Here is a 26,736-nt window from a genome sequence, read left to right on the forward strand (position 1 = left end):
ATTGAAACAAGGACAGATGACTTTGAAATCTCTAATCTATACTTTAAATTGAAGGCGACCAACAGAATGGAAGAGCTGGGTCTTGGCTATGCTATTACACAGATAAAAGATGTTAGCAAGGATTTCTAGGATTATTTTTTATCTAGCCATGACCTTCTGCTGTAAAGTATGTGCTGTGCAGCTTCCAGCAATCCTCATCCTTTAATTGTAAACACACAGTTCCTCCACTTGATTTACTGAAAATGGTTTAAAAGACAGCCACGTGGTAAAATGCTATTGTTCAAATGCTTTCATGTCTGGAGAAGACAGCTGGAAATGACTCATGGGGTTAAACAGCAGCTTCTGAGAGCCATAACTGTGTTCTTTATTATTTCTGGTAGCATTTATGCACCGTGCTACCTATGGCCAGAGTTCAGTCTAGGAATTAAAATCTTTAAATCATCTTTTTGGAAAGCTTCTTCTGTTTGTTTTCCCCTCTACTTTGTTTTGCACTTGTAAATTTCAGACATTTACACCTACCCAGTAACAAAGGTGCTAAAAGGGGAAACTGTGAACTACAAAGTAAGAAACTGCCAACCCACCTACAGAATCTTTTTTAAAAGCAGACTTTCACTGCACCTGGGCATGGAACAAAAAGCACTCAGAAGCCTCATACTGTAGTGGGATGTATGTACCTAATTCCAAAAGATTTGACAACTTTCAGCTGATTAGCACAGCTTGTCTGGGGGGCTCCCAAGACGTTTTTGACAGCACCTTATTAATTAAACTTGTGTGAATCCAAAATAAAGATTAAGCTCACTTGTCCTCTTACCAAGTTAATGACTGCAAACCATCCTACCCTCACTGGAGCTCAGCAAAGTCTGCACTTCATGTAATGAAATCTCTGTAAAATCATCCTGCTCTGAGTCTGCTCACCTGCTAAGACAATCTGTCTATTCACTGCCACCCTTCCACAAAAAATGTGGTTAAACAAAGTGCTTCAGTAAGCTGATTTCATCCAAATTCTAACATATCCTATAGATAGTGTAAAAAGCAGCACAAATAATTCAGTATTCATAAGAATGCAAGAGTTTTCAAAAGAGGTGTCTTACATGCAAATAAAAGAAATCCATTACATACATTACCAGCTACTTATACATTGTAATTAATTTAACACTTTTCCACCTAGAATATCTTTTGAATATCAGATGTGTGGTTAAAAATGAATATACACCTTTCTGTACAAATCTACACACTTTCAAATATAAAATCAAATTACTATTCTAATGAGAGTACCATATTTCCATGCATGTACATAAAAGTGCATTTTTAAATTTGCAGCTTATTAGGCAGTTTTAAATTGTGGTATAAGCATATGTAGAGTAAATTTAAGCCTCTGGACAGCAGACTTGGCTTTCTTAATTACCTTTCAAAGATTTCCTAAAACAAGTCCCTGGACCCCAAGGCTTCCTAGAACCACTGACTGCAGACACACCAATGCCACCCCTTGTTTTTCCTGCTGGATTTCACAACATAGAATATTTTATAACCCAATGTTCTGGACCTTTTATAAAATATTATTTTAAATGTTTGAAAATTAGTGTGTATATATACATATATATATATAAAAAAAAGCCCTTACCGCATTTATACTGAGCATGTGTATAAGCATATTCCAAAAGGAATAATCGCCTTTAGTGTCTGGAGAAATACACTGCAAAATATTCTGTATATAAAAATGACTTTAAGTACACCAGTCTCCAACAAACAGAATTCTTATGGATTGAGCCAAACAGGATCATAAAAGCATTTGGCTGCTAATGTTGCAGAATCCCATCTGGTTTCATGGAACAACTTACTTTCCTCTCCATTTAAGCTTCCAGTAAGAAATTAAAAAAAAAAAAAAAAAAAAAAGAGAGAGAGAGAAAACAAAGAAGAGACCTTTTCTTATGTATGCAAATTATATCCATAAGTTATTCCAAACAGGGAGAAAATGCTTCAATCTCATTACAGAACAAACAGAAAAACAGAGTCTAATTCTTGGCACACAGGTTCCACGTAACAGTAAACAGTCTGTGCAACACACAGAAAAAGGGTAAGAAAGAAATCTCAAAGGCCAAGTTGTAAGAATTCAACCCTGGTTAGCTGGTAAGTAACAGGATAACTGACAACACCCTCCCCCCACTCATTTGTTTTGTGGTTTTTTTTTGTTCTGTTTTGTTTGTTTATTTTTGTTGTTGTTTGTTTGTTTTTTAAGCCCAACACAACAAAACCTTTAAGAGGGGAAAGAAGATTTCTTTAAATACCCCAGAACAAAAATTCTGAGTAATCTGTTTCCTCACTCAAGCATTCCCTGTTAGTAAAGTCAAGACAGAAAAGCTTTTTCAGCAAAGTAAATGCCATCACAAGGAAATGACATCTGGTTAATGGGGATATCAGCCTGAAAGTCTTTTTATCTGATGTTGTTCTTTAGAAATATTTTCAGTATTTAATGCACAGCTCTGGTCCAATAAAATATGACTAAGAAGACTAAAGGGTTTTCTCTACAATGGAAGATGGTATTTTACAGAATGCACTTAGTGTAGTTCATAAATAATAGAGGTACTCTGTATTTTCCAATTTTCAGGGTGTGCTGAACTGCTGCTGAAAATAAAAGCTCACATTATCTCTAGAGTAAATCAATTCTCTGGATAAAGCTGTCAATTTTTCTTTATATGAGGAACTGACTAAAGTATTCCTATTTAGTCTGATGCCAGTATCAGATCACTTGTCATTCACTTCACAACTTAGAAATTGCTACAGCCTTTAACAAATCACACAGATAGTTTGTATTCTGCATAAATTAAGGACTTACTTAAGTGCATTACCTGACATCATAACAGAACACACACCTCAAGGAAAGCATGAGACTTACTATTTGCAAAAAGAGGGGGTTTAAATGCTTTTTTAAATCATTGCATGACATATGAGACTAGAGAACTAAGTAGTACTTTAACGATTATGGAATGGATAAAAAGGAAATTTGGTACTTAAAAATATTCCTGCAACCTGAATGACTTGATTTTGTCTCTATGTCTTTTAATTTCCAGCAACTGTAAAGCTACAACATAGCTTTAATTTATTATTACTATATATACCTATAATAATAGTGGTAAGTCAGCACTGAAGTGTCTGTTCTGTAATTTTTTCTAACATAATAGTGATTGATCTTATTTTATAATGGTACTGATGAAAGAAATAGTAAGGCTCAAAACTTAATTGCAAAATACAGCAATACTTTTTAACCTCTAGATTGGATTAGTTTATAGATTAATTTAGCCTGCTTTGAATTTGCTGCCAAAAATTTTTTAGAGCATTAACTTGCTCTTGATTTAAAGCTCAGCAGAGGACTTAGAAAACAATTATGCATAGGTTCTAGGCATCTCAAAACAGAGTAACACTTCCCCGTTGAAAAATACCTAAGGATGTAAAAGATCACCTCAAAAAAGTGGAGTGAAGAGGGAACAAAAACAAGCATTAAAAGAGAAAAGCACCACCTTTCCCAGCAGAAACACTCCACCCTCGAAGAGGAATCCTTCACCAGTCCTTACTCCTCTAAAGCGAGAATTAATGATGGGCCAACAACATCACCTCACAGATAAAAATGTTAAATTGGGTCCAAGATGCTTTAATGTAATCCATTGATGATGTAATAGATGATGAATAAAATCCTTGGAATATTGCTGTCACTGAAAACAACATCCACTTTCTGGTTCATTGATTCCATTTGTTACTCATTACATCAATTTTTAGATACTTTTTTCCTTTTCAGTTTATGCTAATAAATATTGGTGGATAAGCTTAAAACAAAGAGAGATTTACTTGCAGAATGGTATTTTTAGGAAACAAAACATTGGAAAGTTCTTTTCCTAGTAACACCTTTAAACCCGTGTGATCATAAATACAGATGATGCCAAGAACAGCAGTGATGTCTGACAGACGACTCCATTATTATTGACATAAAGATTTTAATATTTATTATTATTTACTCATGACTGCCTGTTTTTCACAAATGACATTATGCCATTTCCTTCAAGTTGGAAGTGTTACCCCTTAATCCCTGCTCAATGGTTATAGCCTGTATTTGTGGAATAAACATTCCCAGCTCCAAGCGAAGCATACTGCAAACTTGTATTTTCCTAAATATTTCACTGGCATTATTCCTGGGGAACCTTGGCTTGTGGAGACCTCTTGCCAAGTTCTGCTGTTTTTTCACATGCTTCTAAGCCCACGGTTTGAAAACTTTTTGGGATTGTTTCCCTCTTTAATTTGTAGAGGCATGCCTCCACTCGTGCATTAATTCAGGTCAGGAGGGTATTTTACAGATAATCCTCACTAATAGTGCTTTTGTTTACATGGCAGAGTTGGCTGGGAGGACACGAACTCAATTCTTTTTGGGTGAAACTCAAAGCCAAGAGAGCACAGCGTGCTCCAAGGACTGAGAAGCCCTTGGAAAGGCTCAGACTGAAGCAAACTGAGGCCACACAGATGAGGACATCAGGCTCTCAGCACCAGCTCTCTTTGCTCTGTAAAGGCAGTTTCATGGGGCTGCTCTCATTAGTCTGTACTGCTGAGCATCCACTTCAGTCATTTATCATGGTTACCTCACCAAGCCTCATGAGGCTTAGGTTTCTTTAATATTCACTAGCATGACTCCAGCCCAAAAAATTTCCTCTTCACCTCCCAATTTCCTTGTTTTTAAAATCTTTCCTTCCTGTCTTTTCATCCCTTTATTGAGAACTGTTAGGCAACTCTTCAGCAAACTAAATTTGGTTCAGTAACTATTTTGCTAAGCCTTCAATCTACTTACTGATCTTCAAAGAAAACATTGTTTGCCAAAAGATTGCCTAGCATGAAGTTGCTAAATTTACACTTCTTTTACTACATAAATTACCCTGTTCCTTAAAGGTGCTCCCTGAATCCTAGAGAAATTACAAACACTCCCTTTCGAGCTGGTGCCCGAGTAATATAATTATAATACAATTAAGTTCATCTCCTGGCAAACAGTTTGGAGAACACAAGATCATTTAATGATAGACAGACATTAAGAGCCTAGCTTTCATTTCCAGGATTTATTTTGAAAAACAGTAGTGGGAGGGGGTTTCATGCTGTCATTAGAAGAGTGGGAAAAGCAAACACGGCTGATTTGCATGGCGAGATCCTGACATCCACTGAAGGAGAACAGTACATTATCACGTACATGCTGTACTTGTGAGAGCAAGAATTTCATATGGCCAGGAAAATTCAACCAATTAAATGGTAAATCCAACTGACTGAACAGTGGCATATTAATTACAAAGTGCTGGTTCACACAAACACAGATGCTTCCCTGACGTAACTTACTGTGACAGGAGCTACAGAGCCTTAAACTAAAGGATGGTTACAAAATATTACTAAAAACACTTGGCATTTGTTGCAGGAAGGCATTCAAAGTTCTGAATTCTGATTAGCTATTACACACAATATTAGTTGTGCATAGTAACAGTGCATTTTAACATTTAAGTAGTGAAAAATAATATAAAAGGATCAGGACATATCAAATTAACCTTTGAAAGCAAACTTTCCTGACCTTTCTGAAAGTGGAGAGTTGGATACTTTCTTGGTGGTACCCTTTTTTAATGTTGTCTTCTGTGACCTTCTCTCATGATCTATTTTGTTTCTCAAAACCCCATCCCAAACCAAAAGAACAGGGAAGGGAGCTGCAAAGTTTCACTTGCAGAGTACTCAACAAAAATTAAAAGAAGCAGATCAAAAAGTTGAGGATCAAGATTTGTAAGGATTTCTGTATTACGGGAATGAGGCAGGTCAGAAAGAACGAAATATATGGATGACAGGAATTAATCATAAAGAGATTTTCCAACCAAGTAAAACTTTAAAAACAAGTAAAACTTAAAGCAAACAAACAGAAATTAAACACCATTTCTTTTCTTGGCTTAATAAATGTTTGCTTTTAAGGACAAACATTTTGAATCAGTGTTACTTTTACTTATTACCAACAAAATGATATTTCCTAGTTAAAGCTCCTAAGAGATAAGCTGCTTTCCAAAACAGTTGCACAGCTGTTTTACAGAAGCTCTGAAGTACAACGTTACCATTCCACATATGACCACATTAGAATGCCTGTCTGCAGACAACTAAGCTGAGCTGTTATGTCTGGTCTTTTACAGCAGCTTATCTTTCATATAAGTAAATAAAGCACCCCAAGGAAATTACAGTTACAGGGCTGAGATTAAAAGGATGCTCCATTACATTTACATCCTCACACTGAGAACTGCACTTGGTTCATATGAAATTGCCCAGGAGTGTTGAGGCCATGCAGGCTCTCAGCACAACAGCAAGTAGTAGTTAAACACAAGGTTCCCATGGACTGGTGTTCTCAGTACTAGAGAGGCACAGCTAGGAAAATTAGGATTTACACATTTACCTGATAGCCACTCCCTCAGTGAAGAGACCTAGAAGGCAACACTTTGTATGTGAAAACAACTGCACTATATAACAACTGAAAATACTAGTCTTAAGCCTGACCAGGCATATTTAAAGGAAATTAATAAATATGTAGGTGGGCAGTGTGCATAGAAGCAACAGCACAGAACACTGAGGGGGATGTACAGACCAAATTCCCTCAGTTTCTTTCAGTCACTCCACTGCCCTTCAAATTACCACTTAATGAACACACCTACAGTAACATGGATCAAAAAAAAAAAAAAAAAAGGAATATTCCTTTGCCTGCTTTGTTCCTCTGGCACAAAGAACTTGTCATTGCAAACTGTCCTGGAGCACCCAGATAGAACTCATTAATTACTTTAACACTCTAAATGTACTGGGAGAACAGCAGGGAAGTCTGACAGCCACACAAACCAGCCCCAAAACAGCCTTTTGCACAGATACATGAGGATTTTGTACAATATATGATCCTTGTACCAAATTCAACATTTTTAGAGCAACTCGGGGCTCCAGCACCTGTGTCAGTGACTTATGCCTGTATACCAAGGTAGGAAGGAGAGGTGAGCATGCAGAGACCCCCTCAGGAGGTTTTATGTTCACAGAATGACTACAAATGTTCTAAAAGTAGGAGATAACTAATGTTTGAAGCAGTAATAAGTGGGGAAAAAAACAACCCACCATTTTGCTGATAGGACTGTTTCAATTTCCACTCCTTCCAATAGGTCTTCATTCAGCCCCACAGGGGAGGAACAGAAAGAGATGTTACAGAAGAAAATCAAACACCAAAAAACCAAGAAGGGGAACAATAATAAATATAAAAACTAACTGCTGTTTTCAAAAAGCACTCACTAACCACATTAGAGAGCAAAAATTAAAATATATTAGAGTACTTCCCTCAGAGTTGTGGATGGAAGAACAAAGCAGTAGGTTCAAACACCTTCCCATGACAGTAAAGGCAATCCACAGGATAATATAGCACTTTATGTAGTTCAAAATAAACAAACAAAAATAATCAGAAAACCATCAAGATCCATACTATTCGAGGAAGTCAGAAATGCAGATGGAGTCTGTGTAAGAACCTAAATTTTCTTTAGTAGGAAAGAAACTGTTAATTTAAAGTTAAATGTTTCATTTAAATAAGACATATAAGTGAACCACAGTAATTACAAAATATTTATGCACAGCAAAACAGTTCTACAAGTATTATTTTCAAGAGAATAGTTTTAGATTAGATATTAGGAAGAAATTCTTTAGTGAGAGCATGGTGAGGCACTGGCAGCAATTGCCCAAGGAATTTGTGGTCTTCCCACCTCTGGAATTGTTCAAGGCCAGGCTGGATGGAGCTCTGAGCAACCTGGTCTGGTGGAAGATGCCCCTTGTCCAAGGAAGGCAGGGGCTGGAACTCAGTGATCTTTAAGGTCCCTTCCAACCCATTATTTTAACTACTGGATTATCCAAAGCAAAGTAAACCAGAAAATTATCTGCCCACAATTCAGAGAAGAACTTCTCAGAATTATAAATCACAATTCCTCCTTTGTATTTGATTTTTGCATAGATACTTAGATTCTGACTTCACAAAAGGCCAACGGTGTCACAGAAAGAGACATGAAAATACTTCCATGCTAAACTGAGCTGTAAGAACCACAGCATCCTGTAAGAAAGATTTCTTACACTGAGATTTTCTTCTGGCAAAGCAGGGGAGTTAAATTTAACTGTTTAATAAATGAGAGTACATGACACTGTCCTCCCATTTCAGCTGCCTTTGCTCCAAATATTCCTCTATGAGGTGAGGCCTAGAAGGTGTGCTGACAGAACATTTGTGTGTTTTATATGCTAATGGGTGAGAGGGGAAGCTTTTGCAAGAGCTGCATATCACATGTCCCACAGGGATCAGGTAATCACTGAGTTAAATGGAATCTTCAGCACTGCCAAGGTCAGCCTGCTCTTTCCTGAACAAGGGAGGAGGGATTGAAAGGGAAGAGGTGGCAGAACAAAAATAAAGTTCTTAATTTGTTACCTATGGTACATCTTTGAAGCCAGAGAGTTTTGAAAGTAAAACAGTCTTTATACACAACAGAAGTATATAACACATTTCATAATAATGGTCTAGTAAATCAGTGAGCTGTCCCTTAACTGTGCTTTTAAAACACAAATTGCAAGAAACTGATGCACAGAAGTTCCACCTGGACACGAGGAAGAGCTTCTTTACTGTGCAGCGACCACACACTGGAACAGATTGTCCAGAGAGGCTGTCCCCAGTCTCCCTCACTGGGGATATTCCAGAACCACCTGGATGCAATCCTGTTCCATGTGCTCTGGGATGGTCCTGCCTGAGCAGGGAGGTTGGGCCAGATGACCCCACTGAGGTCCCTTCCAGTCTGAGCCATCCTGTGATTCATATGCTCCTTAAGTAAGTGGAAAAGCAGTCTAGCTGATTAGGTAGTGTAAAAAAAAATATGCAATTAATAAAAAAAACCTTGGCAACAGAGATACCATTTTATTACATACACAGTGCTATATTCACTTGAATATGGATAAACAAATAGAAAACCAAAAATCTCTACTATGTAAAGACCATTAATGAACATATTAAACTTAAAAAACCCAATCAGGGCATGTCATATATCTGAAATTTTATTGATGGGAATGCAAATATAACCATGGCATAATCACAAAAAAATTAATAACATTTCATTAAAAGCAATTCTTTAAAAACATCTGCAACCATCAATAACAAATACACTGAATATTTGAATCCTTGTACCTTTAATCAAAATATTCTTATAGAAGTCTATTAGAGATGGATAATAAAAACCCAATGTCAAACTTTGATATAAAAAAATGGCAGTAATGCCTAAAACTGGACATCTGAAACAGTAGGTATCTTATGTAGCTGGATTTCAGGAAGTGCTGACTATTCTTTCTCTGGAAAATAAATATTCCCATTTGCTCAAAAGGTGCCCCCCAAAAAACAGAGGGGCATTTCCTCATGGCTAATTACCACCTAAACCTCAAATGAATGCAGATGTTGTTAACACAATTTTTTTTTTTGTATATGCTCTCCAGTCATAAGATTCAATTTAATTCATCAGTGTGCATACCTGAGGTGCTAGGTTGTCTACATTCAGTTTTCCTGGAAGAGATACTAAACTGAAACAAGTCAATATAGGATCTTTTAGCTGAACTGTTCATCTTCTTCAAATCATTCTTCCTTTTCAAGGAACTTGTTCACCTACTGACAGCAGGTGTAAAAGAACCCCAGAGATCCCTTATTTATCTCTCATGTCTTCATTGCTTGCATCTGATCTGTTAAGAAAAAGAAAGATCTAGTCTTAGCACAAGATGAATTCTCGCTGCATTTTGCTTTTTGAAAACATAAAATAGATCTGGATATTTTGGTGCAGTTACAAGAATGAGGGACACAGCAGAGTTATTTTCACCTTGCTCTCTTATCCACTTCTGAGATTCCTGTGCAGCCAAGTTGTTTTCACCAAATCTTGCTAATTAAACAGGAAGACTCTTCCTTCTAATTCAATTTTTATCTTCTTCAGGCTTATAAGATCACTTTAATGACAATAAGACCTGGAAGTTTGTGTTATGAATTACATGCATTTCAATTCCTTGTACACATTTTGGCTTCCACTTAACTGAACATGAACCACCCAAGAGCAAAAGATTTAAAGTTTGGTTTCAAATAACTCACATGAAAACTATGTTCTCAGTAGCCACACTTCTCCCTACTGCTGCCTGATTGCCACTTCTCAACTCACTTCAAATGTTTTCTTGGTTACCCAAAGCATCCAGCATCCCATTACAAAATGTGGAAATCAGCATAAATTTCCCCACTAAGGGGGAATGCTGTGAGACAGGTTTGTTTGATCCTTTGGAGGATGTGCTGTTGCAAAAGCAACCCCATGACAAAATAGGAAAATAGCAAACTCAGCCTTCCCTAGGGGAAAAAAAGCCCCACAAAACTTTCTGCCTCTGCCACCCCCACTGTGAAATGGGTCTGGAAAGGGTAACTAAGGAAAGCTTGGCTGCTGACAAGAACTGTGCATTCATTCTCCAGGTGTCATTTCCTCCCCTGAATTTTATGGCATCCCCAGGCTGTGATTTAGGGACTACCATAGCTACAGAGTTGTTCCAAATATTTCCATCTAGTGCTCTAGGAATGAGGAGAATCAAGAGTAAAAATTTTTCCTTGAAATATCAAAGTACTCAGCCTTTAAACATGTAATTGCCAAAACACAGGTGCTTAGGTAATAGTACAGTTTAAACTCAACCCCTCTTAAGCTTTTTGGGTTCATTGACCCAGGGAGTTGAAAGAAATTTTCAGATAGAGCCCATCCATGAGGATTTTCAGCCCAGAAAATTAAGAAGTTTAACACTCCATAAGAAGTGAATAGTTATGAAGAGCTATGTGAGTGACAGCAGAAGCATCTGCTTGCTGTGATTTAAAAAAATCTACATATGTAACTCAAATATTTTGCCAGAAAATATTTACACAAGCATTTGAGATTTTAAGTAGCATGAAATTGGGACTGACACTCGAAAGGTTCCTCCATGAAAAACAGAGACCCTAAACATAGCAAGAAAACATTACTAAACCAGAACTATGCCTGAAATTAGGAAAAATTATGATTTGGAATCTGCCTCTATGATGATAGGATACAGGAGAGGAGGAAACCCAATGCCAAGATCCTGGTTCCCCACCCCAGAATTATTTTAGCTGGTGGAGCATACATCACTGCTCTTCTGTAGGGCAGTAAATCTCTTTCTAAAGACTATTTTTGGCGAGCAGCCCTCCCTCTGAAAACATGCCCGAATGTTTTTGTACTCTACAATAACTCGGTAAAACAAACCATCTTTTTCTAGTCAGCAGGACGAGTCTAAGCAGAAAGGACATGTGGTGTCCCCAGAGCAGCGGGGATGAGTTAACCGGGGCCAGGGCTGGCTGTCACCCTTTTGGAAGGAGGCTCTGTCCCCGGGCCAGCGCTGACACCCGGCGGCCAGCGGGGCTCAGCACAGGCGGGAGCTGCAGCGCAACTCAGCCCGCACCGCCCGAAGCACTGCACAGCACAAGCAACGCCAGTCAGGGAGCTAAAACCGGGATCAGTCTGCCAAAACTATGCCACACTTCACTAACCTAAACACTGAGCAGGAGGACAAGAGAGACCAGAGCCTTACCAACACACAACAGAAGGAGACACAACATCTGTACCGAGTTTGTAATTAGAAATGCTGGATGTCAGACATTATCCAAGCTGGATCTGATATTTGCCGTGCAGTTATGAGTGTCTGCATGTCCTATAATCGCTATAGTGTAAGAAGTTCTTCTTTTGGCTCTGGATTAAAGAGCTGAAGGTGTATAATTAAAACCAGTGTATTTGTCTGTGTACTTGGCTTATTTTCTTTCACCATTTCTTGATACGTAAGATTAAGTTATGTCAATCAGGGACAGGACATTAAGAATAAATTAACGAAAAAACTGAACTACCACAATAAGAAATTGAAATGTGGAAGCTGGTATTGTTTAAATGAAAGTGCTTCACTGCTTACAAGAATGTGCATTAGTATTTCATAATACACACTTTGCTCAGGGAAGCCCACATGATGTTTTGTGCATATTAAGGAGGTAAACGGAAGGCAAATATGAGATAGAGCTTTAGTACTCACTGTGTAATTTGATCTGACAGCAGAAATGAAAACAGAGGAAATAATAAAGAAAAAACCTTACAAAATGAAAGAGTTTAACAGAATAAAAATAGACCAAGAGAATTACATATGATATACCTTGGAGCCAATCCACACCTTCTTGTAATCCTTCTCCTTTAAGAGCATCACTGGCACTGAAAGAAACAAATCAAATTTCAAAAACACTGTAAAAATACCAGTTTTAGTTGAGTCATCACCAAACTTGTAATTTACATAATTGCCAAGTAGCATCAGGTACAGTTTCCTTCAGTTTTCCTCCCATGGAGAAAACTGCTCCTCAAATGATATAGGGTACCTTCCCCATAGGGAAATATCATTTCATGATGTGATCTATTTTAATTCCAGTTTCAAGGCACAGGGAATCATTCCTAGAACATGAGGTGCTCTGGGAGATTTCCCACACAAGGCAAACACATTGTTCTGCAGCACCTCCCTCCTCAGACACACTGGGAAAGATGTTTACTGCCTCCAACAGCAGCCATGAATCATGGAATCATTTAGGCTGCCAAAGACCTTTAAGATGATCAAACCCAAATGTCCTCCACACAGTTCCCACACACACTGAGAATGCTGGAGTACTGGGAAAGGGGAATTATGTGTGTGTGTACACACTTCATTGAAACAGCAACCCCAGGAGTGTCTGTTAATGTATAAAACTATTCTGCTACACTGACAGCAGAGCAAATCTAGCTTCTGAATCACTGGGGGATAACTGTTTAAACGCTCTTCATTCTTCAATTCATGAAAACCAGCACAGCAGTGAATCTGGTCTATAATTGCAGTTCCCTATAAAATGATCTTCCAAGAAGCTTGGGAATTCATGAGTGTGATTTCTGGAGAAAAACAATGTTCAGGTAATCAAGTTTAACATTAAAGTGCCTAAAATGAAAATTGTAGGATTTCATTTTTATTTATAATAGCTGAGGATTTTAATAGGACAAAAAAACAACTTCTGTAAAGCACTTCTGATAGAAGGAGAGTTTTTTCCTTGTGAACACCAGCATTAAGTAAAGATTACATACTTCAGGAAGAAAAGGCTAGCTCCTACAACTAAAAATTCCCTCAAACATGACTGGGTACAAAGAGTACAGTGTCCCTCTGAATACAGAACAGAACAGTTTACTAAATGGCCTTTCAACAACAGTTTACTGAAGCATCTGCAGAGTGGAAAAAAACTCCAAAAGTTTTATTATGGATATTTTCAAACCTGCAAGGTACTCTAGCAAGAGCACTCTGATAACGATTCTACTTAATTTCCCAGCAAAATATAATAGCAACTGTTCTTCTGATACCAACCTTGCTTTCTGATTTCACTGGAAACCCCCCCCATTCCATTACTTGGCTAACAGTTCTACTGTGAAAACTTTAAAGACACAGCCTGAATGAATGTATCAGACATTTATATTAAGTTTCACCACAAATATTTTAATATTACTACTGTTTCACACGTGGAATCTTTTATCTACTCCATTTATTTTATACAGTTATGAGTGGCACAACAGGGCTAAAACAGGAATGCACAAAATGATGCCAATAAAAGGACAGAAAAGAGAACTTTACCAGATATGCCAAGGCTTGTCTTTGATGTTTTCTAAGGACAGCAGCTGAGACACTTTCACAGATGACACTGCATCCCTGAGGTCCATCTTGTTAGCAAAGAAGAGAATAGGCAGTCGACGGTGCTTGATATCTAGGCATGAGCAGAGACAGAGCACTCAGGACATGAGGCAGCACTCATTCATCTCTGCATGTGACAAGGCACAAACAGCACAGGAAGGGATTCTGCTTGCCTGTAGCTGCAATTCTCTCAAGGTTGTACCCCACCAAGATGCACACACACTCTTGGGTCACCTGGCCTCTGCTGCATGCTTCCAGAATTCTCACAAACTTCCTTGCAGGCTTTGGAATTTTGCACCCCCTCTCCCCCTACTTTATATCCACACTTCAAGCTGGAGATAGGAATTGCTGGTGAAGCTGAGGAACAGGAGATCAAACCACTGCCTACAAACACTGCACATCTCTGCTTAGTGAGGACTGATGTATAAAATGGATGGAAAGAATAATTTGTGTTCATTCATAATGAACAACAACAGTTGAGAAGGGTAGTCTGAAATATCCTCAGTGTCGTGGAAAGCATTCATTACTTCATGGAAATTATAACATTGGAAAAAAATGCACGTGTCTGGACATCCTTTATTCTCCCTTCCCTTGAAGGACTTCTTCTCCAGAAGCTCTTTCAGCTAGCAGTGAGAATTACAGACCAAATAAAGTATTCTGGTACTTTCTGGGATACTTACACATAGACAAACTTAAACATCCCAGATTATCCCAAAAGATTATATGGTGATTGAAAGGAGGCAAAGTATACTCTCTTCAAAGTTACACATATAATACTGCCAAAATATTACCAGCACCAAGACTAACTCTGAGTTTTTCATATTCTTTATACAAAGGATGATATACAGGATTAGAGAAAATCTAGGTTTTAGTCTATCCATCAGTGCTTGATAGGAAAAGAATTTACACACTACCACCTCAGTGCTGCAATGAAAATTGCTACACAGGCTCTTTTTAAAATAGTAAAAAGAAAAGGTTATTTCTCACAAGAAACTAGGTAAGGATTTATTTTAAAATGTCAAATATAAGCCATCCACACCTGCTGATGGGCAGGGAGATGATAAAAACCCCCAAAATCCCAACAAACTGTCAGTGCTGAAATGGTTTGAACTTTTCTAATTATGCTCTTTTCCACCTCCCTACTAAACCTTTCCACAGTTGAGATAACACTACTTCCCCATATTCATTCAGAGATGATCAAAACACTTATAATTTTCACAAACTATTTACCCTACCTGGAGCTCTTTCGTCCTCTGATATCCATAAACACAAGTCAAAGGCCTCAAAATATAAGCACAGTATAATTAAATCTCTGTTTTGATTTCATAGTTGAACAGCAATTGAGTCTCCTGACCGAAGCTTTTACATTAATTTACAGTATAATTAAATGAACCCTGGTACCTACAGGTTGCAGGTTATGGGTAAATTAAAAAATAATTTGAAATAAAAAATAAATTAACTGACATCACATATGCAAACAGCCAAGTTAATCAAAGAGTTTCCAGTGTTTTCCTAAACAATTAGAAAGGGACACAACCTACCCATCCAGATTTATAATGCACACCCAAAGATATATGCTAAATAAAGTCGAGGTCACAGAAATGTATATGATTTCCTAATGTGTAGTATTTCCCTCCCACTCTTTTCATAGTTACTAATGGAAAGCAAACATTTTCTAGCTGCAAGTCGTTATGAATTAACACATTAAAAATATTGCAGACACTGTGCAATTGCAGATGTGTCGTGTGCAATTTTGCACAAAGAATTTCAAGATTACAAGAATTTCAGTTTAGTTTCGAAGCATGTGCTGGAGGTGAAGTGACCCAAGAGTCATCATCTAATTCAGGTAATCTATTGCTACCATCTTGCAAAGTGCTGAAGAATGAAATTTGAGTAAAAAATCAAAATATGATACAGTTATCATTAAACAAGCTGTTATTTGAAGAGTGCATTGTCCATTAATGTAACTAAAAATAATTTATAGCTCGGATTCACCAAAGAATCCCAGCTAGTACAACTTCTAACCTCATTAATGTTTCACAGGACACATTCCCTTCCCTTTCCCTCAGGCAAAGCCTGGCAAAAAGACAGGGGAGTGTTTTACTGCGGGATTGCTAAGATTTTCAGAGACAAGAATTGATTCAATTCCATTTAAAACTTATGTAAACACGTACATTTAAATCTCTCCAGGAGGATGACACAGACAGAAGCACAGACTGAGATAAAGCAAGGTGTGCAGCAAGAAAGGCAGAACACTAACACAAATAAAAATATTGATACAGCAAACCAGTTGTATATTGATTCACCTAACTGCTACTTTTATTGAACATTATCCTAGAAGAACTTTCTAAGCTCTTTGGTTCTCTTAGATGTGATATATCAAAACTGATCAATCAGTGGCACTGCTGCTGTGTCAGAGCTAATTCATTCCAAGGCAGAAATCCTCAACTGCTCTCTCTTGACTCTCAGGGCTGCACTCAGTGGCCAGAGCCTGGTCTTGTGTAACTTGAAGACACAAATTCATGAACAACTGAACAGCACTGACCTGCTAGGTCAGCATCAGTGACCTATCAATGCCTACATGAAAAGCCCCACCTAAAGTTGCTTCTACTCTGTCTAAACATTTTCACTCTTCTGCCCCCTATTAAACCAGTGACTTCTTCCAGCAGCTTCACTTATCCTTGGGCCTGCATGAAAAGCCAACAGAACTGGATTTTACTGCTGCAGTTAATTCCTGATTGGTACGAAGTGCCCTGGCCTCTGTTTAATCCACCTGCAGCCTTTGGCTCACCTCATCCTCCCTGTGACTTTTGTAACACTCTCTTTGCAGTGCCTGCATTTGAAGTAGCCCATACCCCCGAATGAGAAATTAGAGAATGAGAATATAAGAAGTCCCAGTCAGCTCCAACATCTTTGTTGATGAATTAAAGTGTTATATACAGTCTTCATGGAAAACAAAGTCCTGGGAACATATTTGTCCCTATCATACATCGCCTTTCTTAGAAATGCAAGTCAGCTTTCCCTTTCTTATTTTCAGCATGGGAGTCCCACAAGTTAAGGCTCTATCAGTTCAATAAATAATTAAGCAATCACAAGATTATTTCACTTTTAAACTTCCTAGATGTAGTTTTATATTCTAGTTAGGAAGAGCAACTACCAAAACTGCTGGAAGTCAAAATTGCACACTGCTTACACACACATCCCAGTAATGCTGGACACATGGAAAGGCAAAGAATTGACTGATATCAGAACTTAATTAAAGTGCAGTCTCATGTAAAAAACCACCCAAACCAAACCCCTAAAACCAAGACCCTGATCATGAATCCTCTCATATCCTCTTCCAGAGGCAATTGAAACCAACTGGTGTAATTATCCCTCCTTATCTTTGGCTAAAGCATAAAAAATTATAATGATGACAAAAGAAAGTTAAATGCTACATTAAAGGAATTAGCTGTTTTCATAGAAAAATCAGACAGGAAGACACAGTTTTGTCTGTGCTGGTCATCACAGGAAGCCTCTCTAGTTTCCAACTCCAAGTTGGAATTCTTTCTCAAAACAATGTAACTTTTGATCTATCTTGATTAATAAGAGACCAACCCAACTCAGTGTAGAAAGCTGAAGTGTGACCAATTTCTAAATGTGAACAGCTAAAAAAAAGCCCCACAAGTTTTGGAAGATTATTATTGTGCTAAAATTCATGAATGGTTAAAATACTTGCAAATTACTCAGAATGTGTCAGATAAGGGCTTTTCTTAAGACAACATAACAAATATGGACACAGACGGGGAAAAAAGCCTCCTCACCTGGATGATTCAGAAGGGTGTCAAGTTCTTCTTTGGCTACAACCATTCTTAATTTGTCACTGCTATCAATGACAAAAATTATGGCTTGGCCATCTCTGCATAACATAAAAAGAGCAAAGAGGCAAATTATAGGTTCTCAAACTGTGAATAAGAAAAGGATTCAGAAGAAACACCAAGAAAAAAGTCCAAACAAACCAAATTTTTCCTCTAATTTTTGTCATTGCTATTTACCATTAACATTTGAATCCAATTTTATTTCTGAAATTCAATCTTTTGGTAACATGCATCATTTTTTTAGACATGAGGTTGTTACCTGCCCCTACAAGGTTCAGTCTCCACACACCTTCTAGAAAAGCTTGATTTTACTACCCAGACTGAAAAATGAACTCAAAATGTAACCATCTGCTCTTCTGACATTGTGGTCAGGCAGGAAAAAAACCCATGAAGACAGATCTTTATGGAAATTCTGTATTTCCAGTACTAAAATTTATTTAGAGAAAGGTCAAATATCTTTTTAGAAAAAACCTGTGTCCACAGCTAGGCATACGTAGATTATTTTAACCTTTACAAATCCTGCATAAACAGGATCTTTCTTTTTTTTTTTTTCAAATAACAGGTAAAAGCTTTCAACTATTTCAAATCATTAGGACATTTTGCTGGTAGTATGACCACAGTCACAACATATATGCAACTACTCAATTCATTATTTCAGGATGTCACTGGTATTTTATGACTTGATGTTCCATTTATTGAAACTTGTTTTGAAAATCAAATAAAGTCTCACCAATTCGTAGTTCACCTGTTAGTAACACCCACAGAAAGTGTATTTACTTTATATTTTAATGTAATATTAACTTCTCCTTCATTTCACATTTCTCTGAGAGACCATTATGAACACATTCTTTACACTCCAGCACCATCTATCTTTGTATTTTGATAAGAAACAGTTCTATACCTGCTGGAAACCAGAAATAACCTGAGCAGCCCAAGATTGTATGAAGAAGCCCATTCTGTTCTGGTGTACAGAACCTTTAGTAAATAAAGCTTTTGCATATTAGCTGAAAATGCTTAAGCAATTTTCATGAGCATAGAGTATTTTACCAGAGGAATTAAGAGTACTGGCATGTATTTACCATCAAAGAAATAACTTCATAAAGAAGTAACAGGGACACAAGACGACTTTGGGATTGTTCAAGATGAATGTACTTAAAGGATGACCTAGAAGATACTTTCAAACTAAATAGAAGAAAAGTCCAGACTTGAAGGACTCCAGGGCAACTACTTTGACACTTGCCCAGAGTTAATTTCCTGCAAAATTAAATCTTGCTTAACTTTATCAACTGAACAGCAAATAATTATTTTAGTAATACTTTTATTTAATTAATACTAATTATTGGTTTTATAATATTCTTAGAAGTTAATCCCTAATATATATGCCTACTGCACTGGATCAGGACCAGAGGTGGATTCAAGTGTGTATTTCACTGCCTGCATAAAATAGAAAACTCCCTTACTGTCAGGGAGTTGTTGTTAAGATGAAAAAGCCATTTATGCCCCATAAGGAATAAGTTACTACATTAAATACAACAATCACAAAAATTATTTGCTTATGAAGCACTCTGCTAGCATTTTGAGAGCAGCCTGAGGGCATCAGTTACTGAAATGCATATCTAACACTCTTGAACAATGAAGATTTGGCCAAATGTTTTCAATGCTAACATGATTTGCAGAGGAAGGAGAGGAAGCATTAATCCTCAATTAAAAAACAATTTAAGCTCTACCACAGCTGATATTAATATTTAATCGATATTATAATCTTCAGAATTTCTCCCTTCTATTTCTCCAAGCTACTTCTGCATGGTTTAGTATTGTTCACGTTATCTAGATCAGAATCAGGCATTACAGAACAGCAATGAGACAATGCAAATAAAGATATTAAGTTTCACTAAAAGCTCCAAAACCAGAGAATGGTGCCCATCTATTACCAAAAGGCAATACCAGAGTGTTATAAAGTACAGAGAATATCCTGTTTAACAAATAACATTAAGAATGTTAATTCAGATTCTTAGTTACATATGCCTTATTCTCTGAGGTTCATTTCCCTCACCTCTCAAATTCTCAGCCATCAGCCAATCTTGAAGATTTTAAGTCATTGACCTACAGAAGAACTGAAAAATTGGAAACCTAACTCGAGCTTTCTTATCAATCTTTCAGGATTGGTTTTGAGGTTTCAACATTTAAATCTCATCTCTAGTATGTCCCCAAGTTGTCCCCGAAAGCACAGAATAACAGTAGATAGACATTTTCATTTGTTAGAACAGAAAGTTTTATTTATCCAGAATAAACCTTCTTTCTGTCAAACTCCAGGTATAAGCCTTCTCTGAATCATTTCTAACTACTAGATATTATCATACTTCTGTTTCAATAACCTACACAACAGTTAATATGGACAGCAATGCTTTAAAATAAATTATAGGCTTACTTGTAGTAGTGCTCCCACAGGTCTCTGTATTTCCCTTGACCTGACATATCAAACACTGTGAAAGACAAACTGCAAAGAAAAGAAGTGCATGAGGCCCAGAAAAAAGAACAAAACCCAAACCACATCCATTTCCTTTGCTACCGTGACCAAAAAACCAGCCAGATCAATTGGAATCCCATTCAACAGAAAAATTCCCCAAGGAACTCTGGTTGCACTATCTGCCTTCAAATTATCCTACTCAGTTTTGCAGTCTTATTATAGAAATATTTCACATTGGAAAATGTGTTTATTTTCTGAATAAAAGAACTAAACCAATTATTTAAAGTTACATCAAATACAAAATAAGCTCCCTTTCGGTCTGTCTATCATGCTGGTATCAAATATTGTTTATTAGTAAATGAAATACAGAGGCAATATGACTTAAAATCCATCACCTGTCTTAGATTCCATCCCTAGGTATAAATATATGCAAAATAAAAGGCTGTAAAAAAATTAAATAAATTCCACTTTTAGGAAAAAAAGAGATTTTGGTAAAAACAGGTGAGTTCAGATGACCAAGCTACAAAGAAGAGTCTTTGCAACTGAGACATTTCACCCAAACACTACATACAGCAAAGCAGCTTACTAAACACTACAAAAAGTTCTCATCTGCTGCTGAAATGTTTACAGAGGCAACACTGAGTTCAGAATTAGGTTCTCCTTTTTTGGGTAGTCCCAAGTAGCTCCTGAGTGGAGGCCACACCAAAACAAGGAGGTTAAGAAAAGGAAGTTCTCCAGACATTCTTTCCACTCTGTGACCAGACATAGAGTTGTGGGTTCATAAGTTTGTAGAGTTTGAGGTTTTGGGTGGGCTTTTTAGGGTGTATTTACAGGTTATCATCTCTCCTACTACAGGATCAGAATAAAAAAAAGCAATATAAATTAATTTACATTCTCACACAGGAAGCCCCAAACCTGTCTGATGTACTTTATTGAGACAGAGCTCAGTTGTGGAAACTTTTAGAGAAATATGAAACCTCACAGTCTCACATATGACCTCAAGGAATAAACAATTTTCTCAGCTCAAAGAATAAACAATTTTCTTGCAGATCTCCCACCCAGTGAGGCCACACTGCTTGCTTTGAAGATGAACTGCACACACTGAAAACATCCAGTGAAGGCTACAGAACAAAATGATGCTGCCTCCTTGAAACACCCTGGTATCACGACATTCTTAATCTAAATCTTAGTCCTCATTCAACTAATGACTTATTACTCTGTTTCCTGGCCTTTGCTCCTGCCACCTTTACATTGCTAATGCTGTAGCCATCCTTTTGCATTTAATGAGATTACACTGCAATCTGTTCAGAGTACCTCCAGTGAGAGTGCTTAATTTAGGTTACCAGATTGAGAGTGGAATATGGGCTGCCACCTCAGCAGCTGTCTCTCCTCCAGTCTGTAACAGTGCCCTATTCTGAAACTCTCAACAGACAGGGATCAGATGTTTACACATGCTACTGCAAAAAAACTAAAAGAAATTTTAAAAAAAGTTTTATAGCAGCACAAAAGACACATTATATTCTAACACACTAAGTCCTGGATCATGATTAGGTCTCATGGGTACTACATTTCAACAAACTGCCATGTCATGTCATAACACCTCCACACATGATACTCAGTTACAAACCCACTGAAAGAGATAATTAAGTCCAACGATTGTATAATAATCACTACTGCTAATGAAGAAAAAGTACTACCTTGAAGTTTTGAATTTCTCTATACTGAATCCTATTGTTGGAACGATGTCCTGAGTTTGAGCCTTTGAAGGAAAGAAAGCAGAAATTTTACAATCAAATTAGAAAATGCAAATAATGAAATATATTGAAAGATGAATACATTACAGATCTATTTTTGCCCCAAACTGTGCAATATTAAAAATTTCCCAGAAAAGTAAAGTAATTCAGAATCAAGGGTTTTGTACTTTCTGGGGAATAAACACTGCTGGAATTGCCAAAACAAAAAGCATTATTAAGAGATCTGTCTGGTAACTGATTTACTACTGAGCTGGTCAAGGAACCTATCAGCTAAGTTGGTGGAAAAGAATAGCTCCTCTAAGAAGCATCAATATTGAGCAGGAAGACAGGTCACATCCCATAGATCACAGAGATGTCTGAGAAAGTGACATGCAATCCTTGCACAGACTCCTAGAGCCCCTTATTCCAAACACCATCCACAGGCAGGTCAAGCAGAAACAACTGCAGACAGATGGAAAAACATTCCTAATATACTTCTCCTGGGGCAAAGCTGCAGTTCTTAAGAACACTGGGTTGACCCAGAGCTCAAAATCACCTGTCCATTGAACTTACTAAAAATAAACAGTCTTATTAACTTTGATCTAATGACACTTGTTGCATGCTAGACTATTTGGCATCTCTTGCAAGGGTAGGATTTAAACAAGTTGGATGCAAAGTTATCCTCCCATAAATTCTCATTACAAACAACTTCTATTTATTCTACTCTGAGAATTCTACTCTGTATAATTCCCCTGAGAGCTTCTCTAATGCCCATTATTGTGATAAATCTTCAAGTCCGTGTTCAACTCTGGTTAGGAATCCTTTACTGCTTTAAGACATGACATAAAAACGCTCTACAAAAAAGGTCTCAATAATTACATAAACACACAATTTCCCTGGTACAAATTGTTTCCATGGTAAAATTTCTCCCAAACAACTGGCAGCAGATAGCAAGCAGTTTATAGTCTTTGTTATAAATCTACTTGATTTTCAGGGGAAGAATAATTGCCAGGAATGGAAGAGTAGCAGACTCTTCACTATGTCACACTTTTAAACAATGTCCAGTGGACTCATCAGTAAAAGTCAATGAAAATTAATAATAACAATAAGCTGTGCCCTGATATAAACAGCAGAAATCAGTTTCCCAGATGCACATAAACAAAATGCACAACCTTTGGCTTTGAACATGCCTACCAAAATTCATCTATTTCTAGTCCATAAACATATCTAGAAACAAGATGATCCTACTTTCATTTTTGCTCAGAATACTATGCATTCCTACTGGCCTCAAACACTTTTCACTGGATGAATGAACTGCAAGTATTAATGGTACTTATTTTGAAAATGATTCTGTTTAAAAATAGTGAAGTCACCCTTAAATGTGCATCTTCCTCCTATTTCTTATTTTGTTTTCTCTTATGCACTTATTATTTTTCAGGAAGAGATTAAAATAATAAACATGGTAAATTGTTGTACAATTGTATTAATCCTAAATGTTCAACATCACTTGTAACTGCAATCCTGTGGCAATTATTTAAGTGACTGTTTCAGATCGTGATTTCAGCCATCATAAACCCTTCCTTGTTGGGTGATCTTAACAAAACTGTGCCACATTAACAGTGGGGTTTTTTTTGGAAAATAATGTGTGTGTGAATGCTTACCCTTAGTTTCAGTTAGTTGGAAAATCTTAAAATATTTGTTCCACTGTGCCGAATCATAAGCTCTTCACATCTTTTCCACGGGCACATCCAGCATAACAGCATACAAACCCAGATCAGACCAACACCCAGCAGTGAACCAAGCAGGCTACTTACATTTGAAGGTTTCAGTTTATTGATGATCGTTGTTTTGCCGCTGTTGTCCAAGCCAAGGCACAAGACGTGAACCTCCTTTTTCTTCAGCCCAAGCCATCCTGCCAGCTTGTCAAACAATCCCATGGCTGTGGCTGGAAATCCCAGGGATCACCTGTTGGGTCAGGGAATCAGAGCTGTGGGACAAGTGCTACATGCAGGGCAGTGCTGGCACTGAGGGTGGGCATGGGGCTGAGCAGCCTCACACCTGGCAGAGGATGGTGTGAGCAGGACCCTACACAAACACTGTCCCAGGGGCTGGCTCTGCACATAAGCACAAGGAGGGTAAGCTGATTACAGCCAGGAGGCCTGGATACCAAAGTAGACTGGCTGTTTATAGCCCTGTCTGTATCACCCTAGATTCACCGGGCAGGAATTCTGCCTTTGTTCTGAGCAGCCCAAACAGGGGCACAACTGCAGTGCCACCAAACTGAGCAACACCAAAAGGAGGGCCAGTATCTTTAACTCAAATTGTCAGCACTCCATCATTCCGACAACAAAATAGTATTTCCCTTCTTCAGCACCTGCTACATAATTTACTGAACCCTGCATTAAATAAAGCACTCTCTGTTGATTCAATTCAAACTCTAATTCTAACAGGTTTTGCCAATATCGACGTGTATAAATTAGGACCTCTTCATTCACCACAAATAGAAACTGATTAAAATAGATCTAACAGACACCCAGACATTCACCCACATGTCAGAGAGATGCCAAACCCCTGCTGCTGCCCAGACTCTGGCTGCAGTTACCTGGCAGTGGCACATGCAAAGGCGCTTACATCACGTGCTCCCTCCCCTGCAGTACCTGGCTAAAAGCACTCTGCAAAGAGGATAACCCTTGTCTGGCCTGAATGAATTCCACTAGAAATAATTTCAGCAGTCACACAAACCTCTGAGAGGCCCTGAATAATAAACTATTTAAGTCATGTCAGAAGATTTCTGAAGTGGTGAGGGCTGGTTTTTTTTCTTGTTAAAACAAAAATACACAGCGCTGGACTCAGACTTGCAACTCAGGTTGCAAGCTTAATTATGCCAAGAAATCATAGCAGGAAGGGGAAAAGGTGAAAAAAATCCCATCAATAACAAACCTTTGGTCTCAGTTCTTCACTAACTGATTACAAAATGATGATTAACTGCTTTCTAATAAAAATGAATGTAATAAAGTCACATAAGTAATCATTCGGGCTAAAGGACGATTTTTCCTTTTTAAATACAGATCTTTTTAGAGCATTATCTGGTGGATTTTGATTCAGGACTGGCTGTGATCTACATTACACCTACACAGAGTTATTACCAGGTTAAAAAACTCCAACTTCAGTTATAGCAAGTCTCTCATTCTAACTCCCCTTCATTTTATGGCCCACTTATTTTCTAATTTATAATATACAATTCTGAGAGAAGATTAAAGCTGTTTATTATCAAATTGAAAAAAACCTTGCTCCAATTTTACACATTGCTTTCTTATCCAATCAAGAGCTTAATCTAGATATTCTAGATGACAGGGTCAAAAAACTGCATTGTAGGCACTCCTAAAATAAAAGGAAATACAAGCCCTTAAAATTACTTCTAGGGCTTCACGTTTAACCCCAAAACCCTAAACACACAACAGTTCCTAGCAACATTTTAATTAGAGCCACGTTTAGAAATGTACTCGTGATTTCTTGCCCTGCCCCTATTTTCATGTTTTTTTCTGATCTGTGAACCATTACAGCAGTTATGGCTGCCACAGGTGCCTTTTTTCCCCCTCTTTTTTGCCAGCTGATATTTTGCCTGCAAAATGCAGCATACATCAGATACCTCCAAAAATTATTTAAGCCAGAGTCTGGTCCGGGAGGTTAACAGCAAACTCTAAAAGCTTTTTTCTTAAGAAAGGATGTTCTTTCATGCCTGATCTTTGTCTATTTTCACGCCTAATCAGCAACAAAGGAGATTTAATCCATGAAATAGAGAGCAGCCAACAAACAAGCTCTAATTGATGTCCAGGTGTTAGACAAATTAATTTCTTCGGTGGAATTGCTTTGTTTAGGTTTAGGGATGGACATATTTCAATGGTCTAAGATCCAAAAGGGAAAGATTAAGCATACGGACTAATTAGCATTGGAAGCGAGAGAATCATTAGCCAACAGAAGACAGGACACTAATTAACCAGAGAACTAGGTGACTTGCAGTCAGTGAACGCTAACACCTTTGTTTGCTGAAATGTATGAAGAGTGAAAAGCTTTGATAGCCGCCGTGCTGGCTTGGTGGATTCGCCGCCCAGAGCCCCTTTCTGCGCAGAACCACAAACAAATCGAACACGTCGGCTCTGCGCGTAGCTCGGCCTGTGGCACACCGGGTGCAAGGCCCCAATTCGGGACAAGGCCTGGCTGCTGGGGATCGCACTCCCAGGGCCGGCCTTCCCTCCCTCCCCTCAGCACAGCAAGGCCTCCAGCAGCGCCGGCAGCGGCCGCGGGTCCCTTCTCCCAGGCCAGGCCAGGGTCTGCTCTCCCAGAGTGGCACAGGATCCCTCGGGAAAGCCGGCACAGGGTCCCCCCTCCCCGGGCGCGTCCCCGCGGCCGCAGCACCGACCTGGGCCCGGGAGGCTCCGGCCGGGCCCGCCGCCGCTGCCGCCGCCGTTGCCGAGGAAACCGAGGCCCCGCCCCCTCCCCGTCCCACCAATCCCATCCCTCCCCGCCTCTTCCGGCCAATCGCCGGGGGGCGTTGGGGCGGGGCCTGCGCTAAGCCACGCCCCCGGCGCCGTGGGGCTGAGGGGTGCTCCATTCATGCTCCGTGTGCTGCGCCCGTGGAATTGTTTGGTTCGGCCACTGCTCCTCTTCCTTGAGAGTGCCCGGATAAATCCTCGTGAGGATTGTGATTAATGCAGAAAGAAACCGCTAAGTAAGAACGGCCACTCGAGGTGTGGGCAGCACAGCCCCTTCCGAAGCGGGCGCTGTGGCGGAGTAGGGAAAATCGCAAAATCCACTCAATTCCACGCATCACTGGGACAGTGGCAGCAACAGAGCTTTGGGAGGAAGGCAGCCAGGCCAGGCACAG

At 38.5% G+C, this 26,736-nt stretch overlaps 1 protein-coding gene across 1 annotated transcript; it reads right to left on the reverse strand.

Annotated features, from left to right (window-relative positions):
- Window positions 1-8,939: 8,939 nt before the first annotated feature.
- Window positions 8,940-26,312, reverse strand: ARL6 (ARF like GTPase 6). Its single transcript, XM_014882840.2, has 8 exons — window positions 26,272-26,312; window positions 23,666-23,816; window positions 21,816-21,877; window positions 20,080-20,148; window positions 17,598-17,692; window positions 13,738-13,867; window positions 12,256-12,311; window positions 8,940-9,768 (listed from the first exon to the last, which is right to left on the reverse strand). Exons 2-8 carry the CDS (start codon window positions 23,786-23,788, stop codon window positions 9,743-9,745), a joined length of 561 nt encoding a protein of 186 aa, XP_014738326.1. The 5' UTR covers window positions 23,789-23,816; window positions 26,272-26,312; the 3' UTR covers window positions 8,940-9,742.
- Window positions 26,313-26,736: the final 424 nt, after the last annotated feature.

This window comes from Sturnus vulgaris, chromosome 2, assembly GCF_052056855.1.
Source record: "Sturnus vulgaris isolate bStuVul1 chromosome 2, bStuVul1.hap1, whole genome shotgun sequence".
Classification (NCBI taxonomy): Eukaryota; Metazoa; Chordata; class Aves; order Passeriformes; family Sturnidae; genus Sturnus; species Sturnus vulgaris.

Coding starts and splice junctions, on each gene's coding strand:
- ARL6 (XM_014882840.2), bottom strand. CDS start 23,788: ATGGGATTGTTTGACAAGCTGGCAGGATGGCTTGGGCTGAAGAAAAAG. Junction 13,868..17,597: donor CACCCTTCTGAATCATCCAG/GTGAGGAGGCTT, acceptor GCTCATGCCTAG/ATATCAAGCACCGTCGACTG. Junction 12,312..13,737: donor GACAAGCCTTGGCATATCTG/GTAAAGTTCTCT, acceptor TGTTTCTTTCAG/TGCCAGTGATGCTCTTAAAG.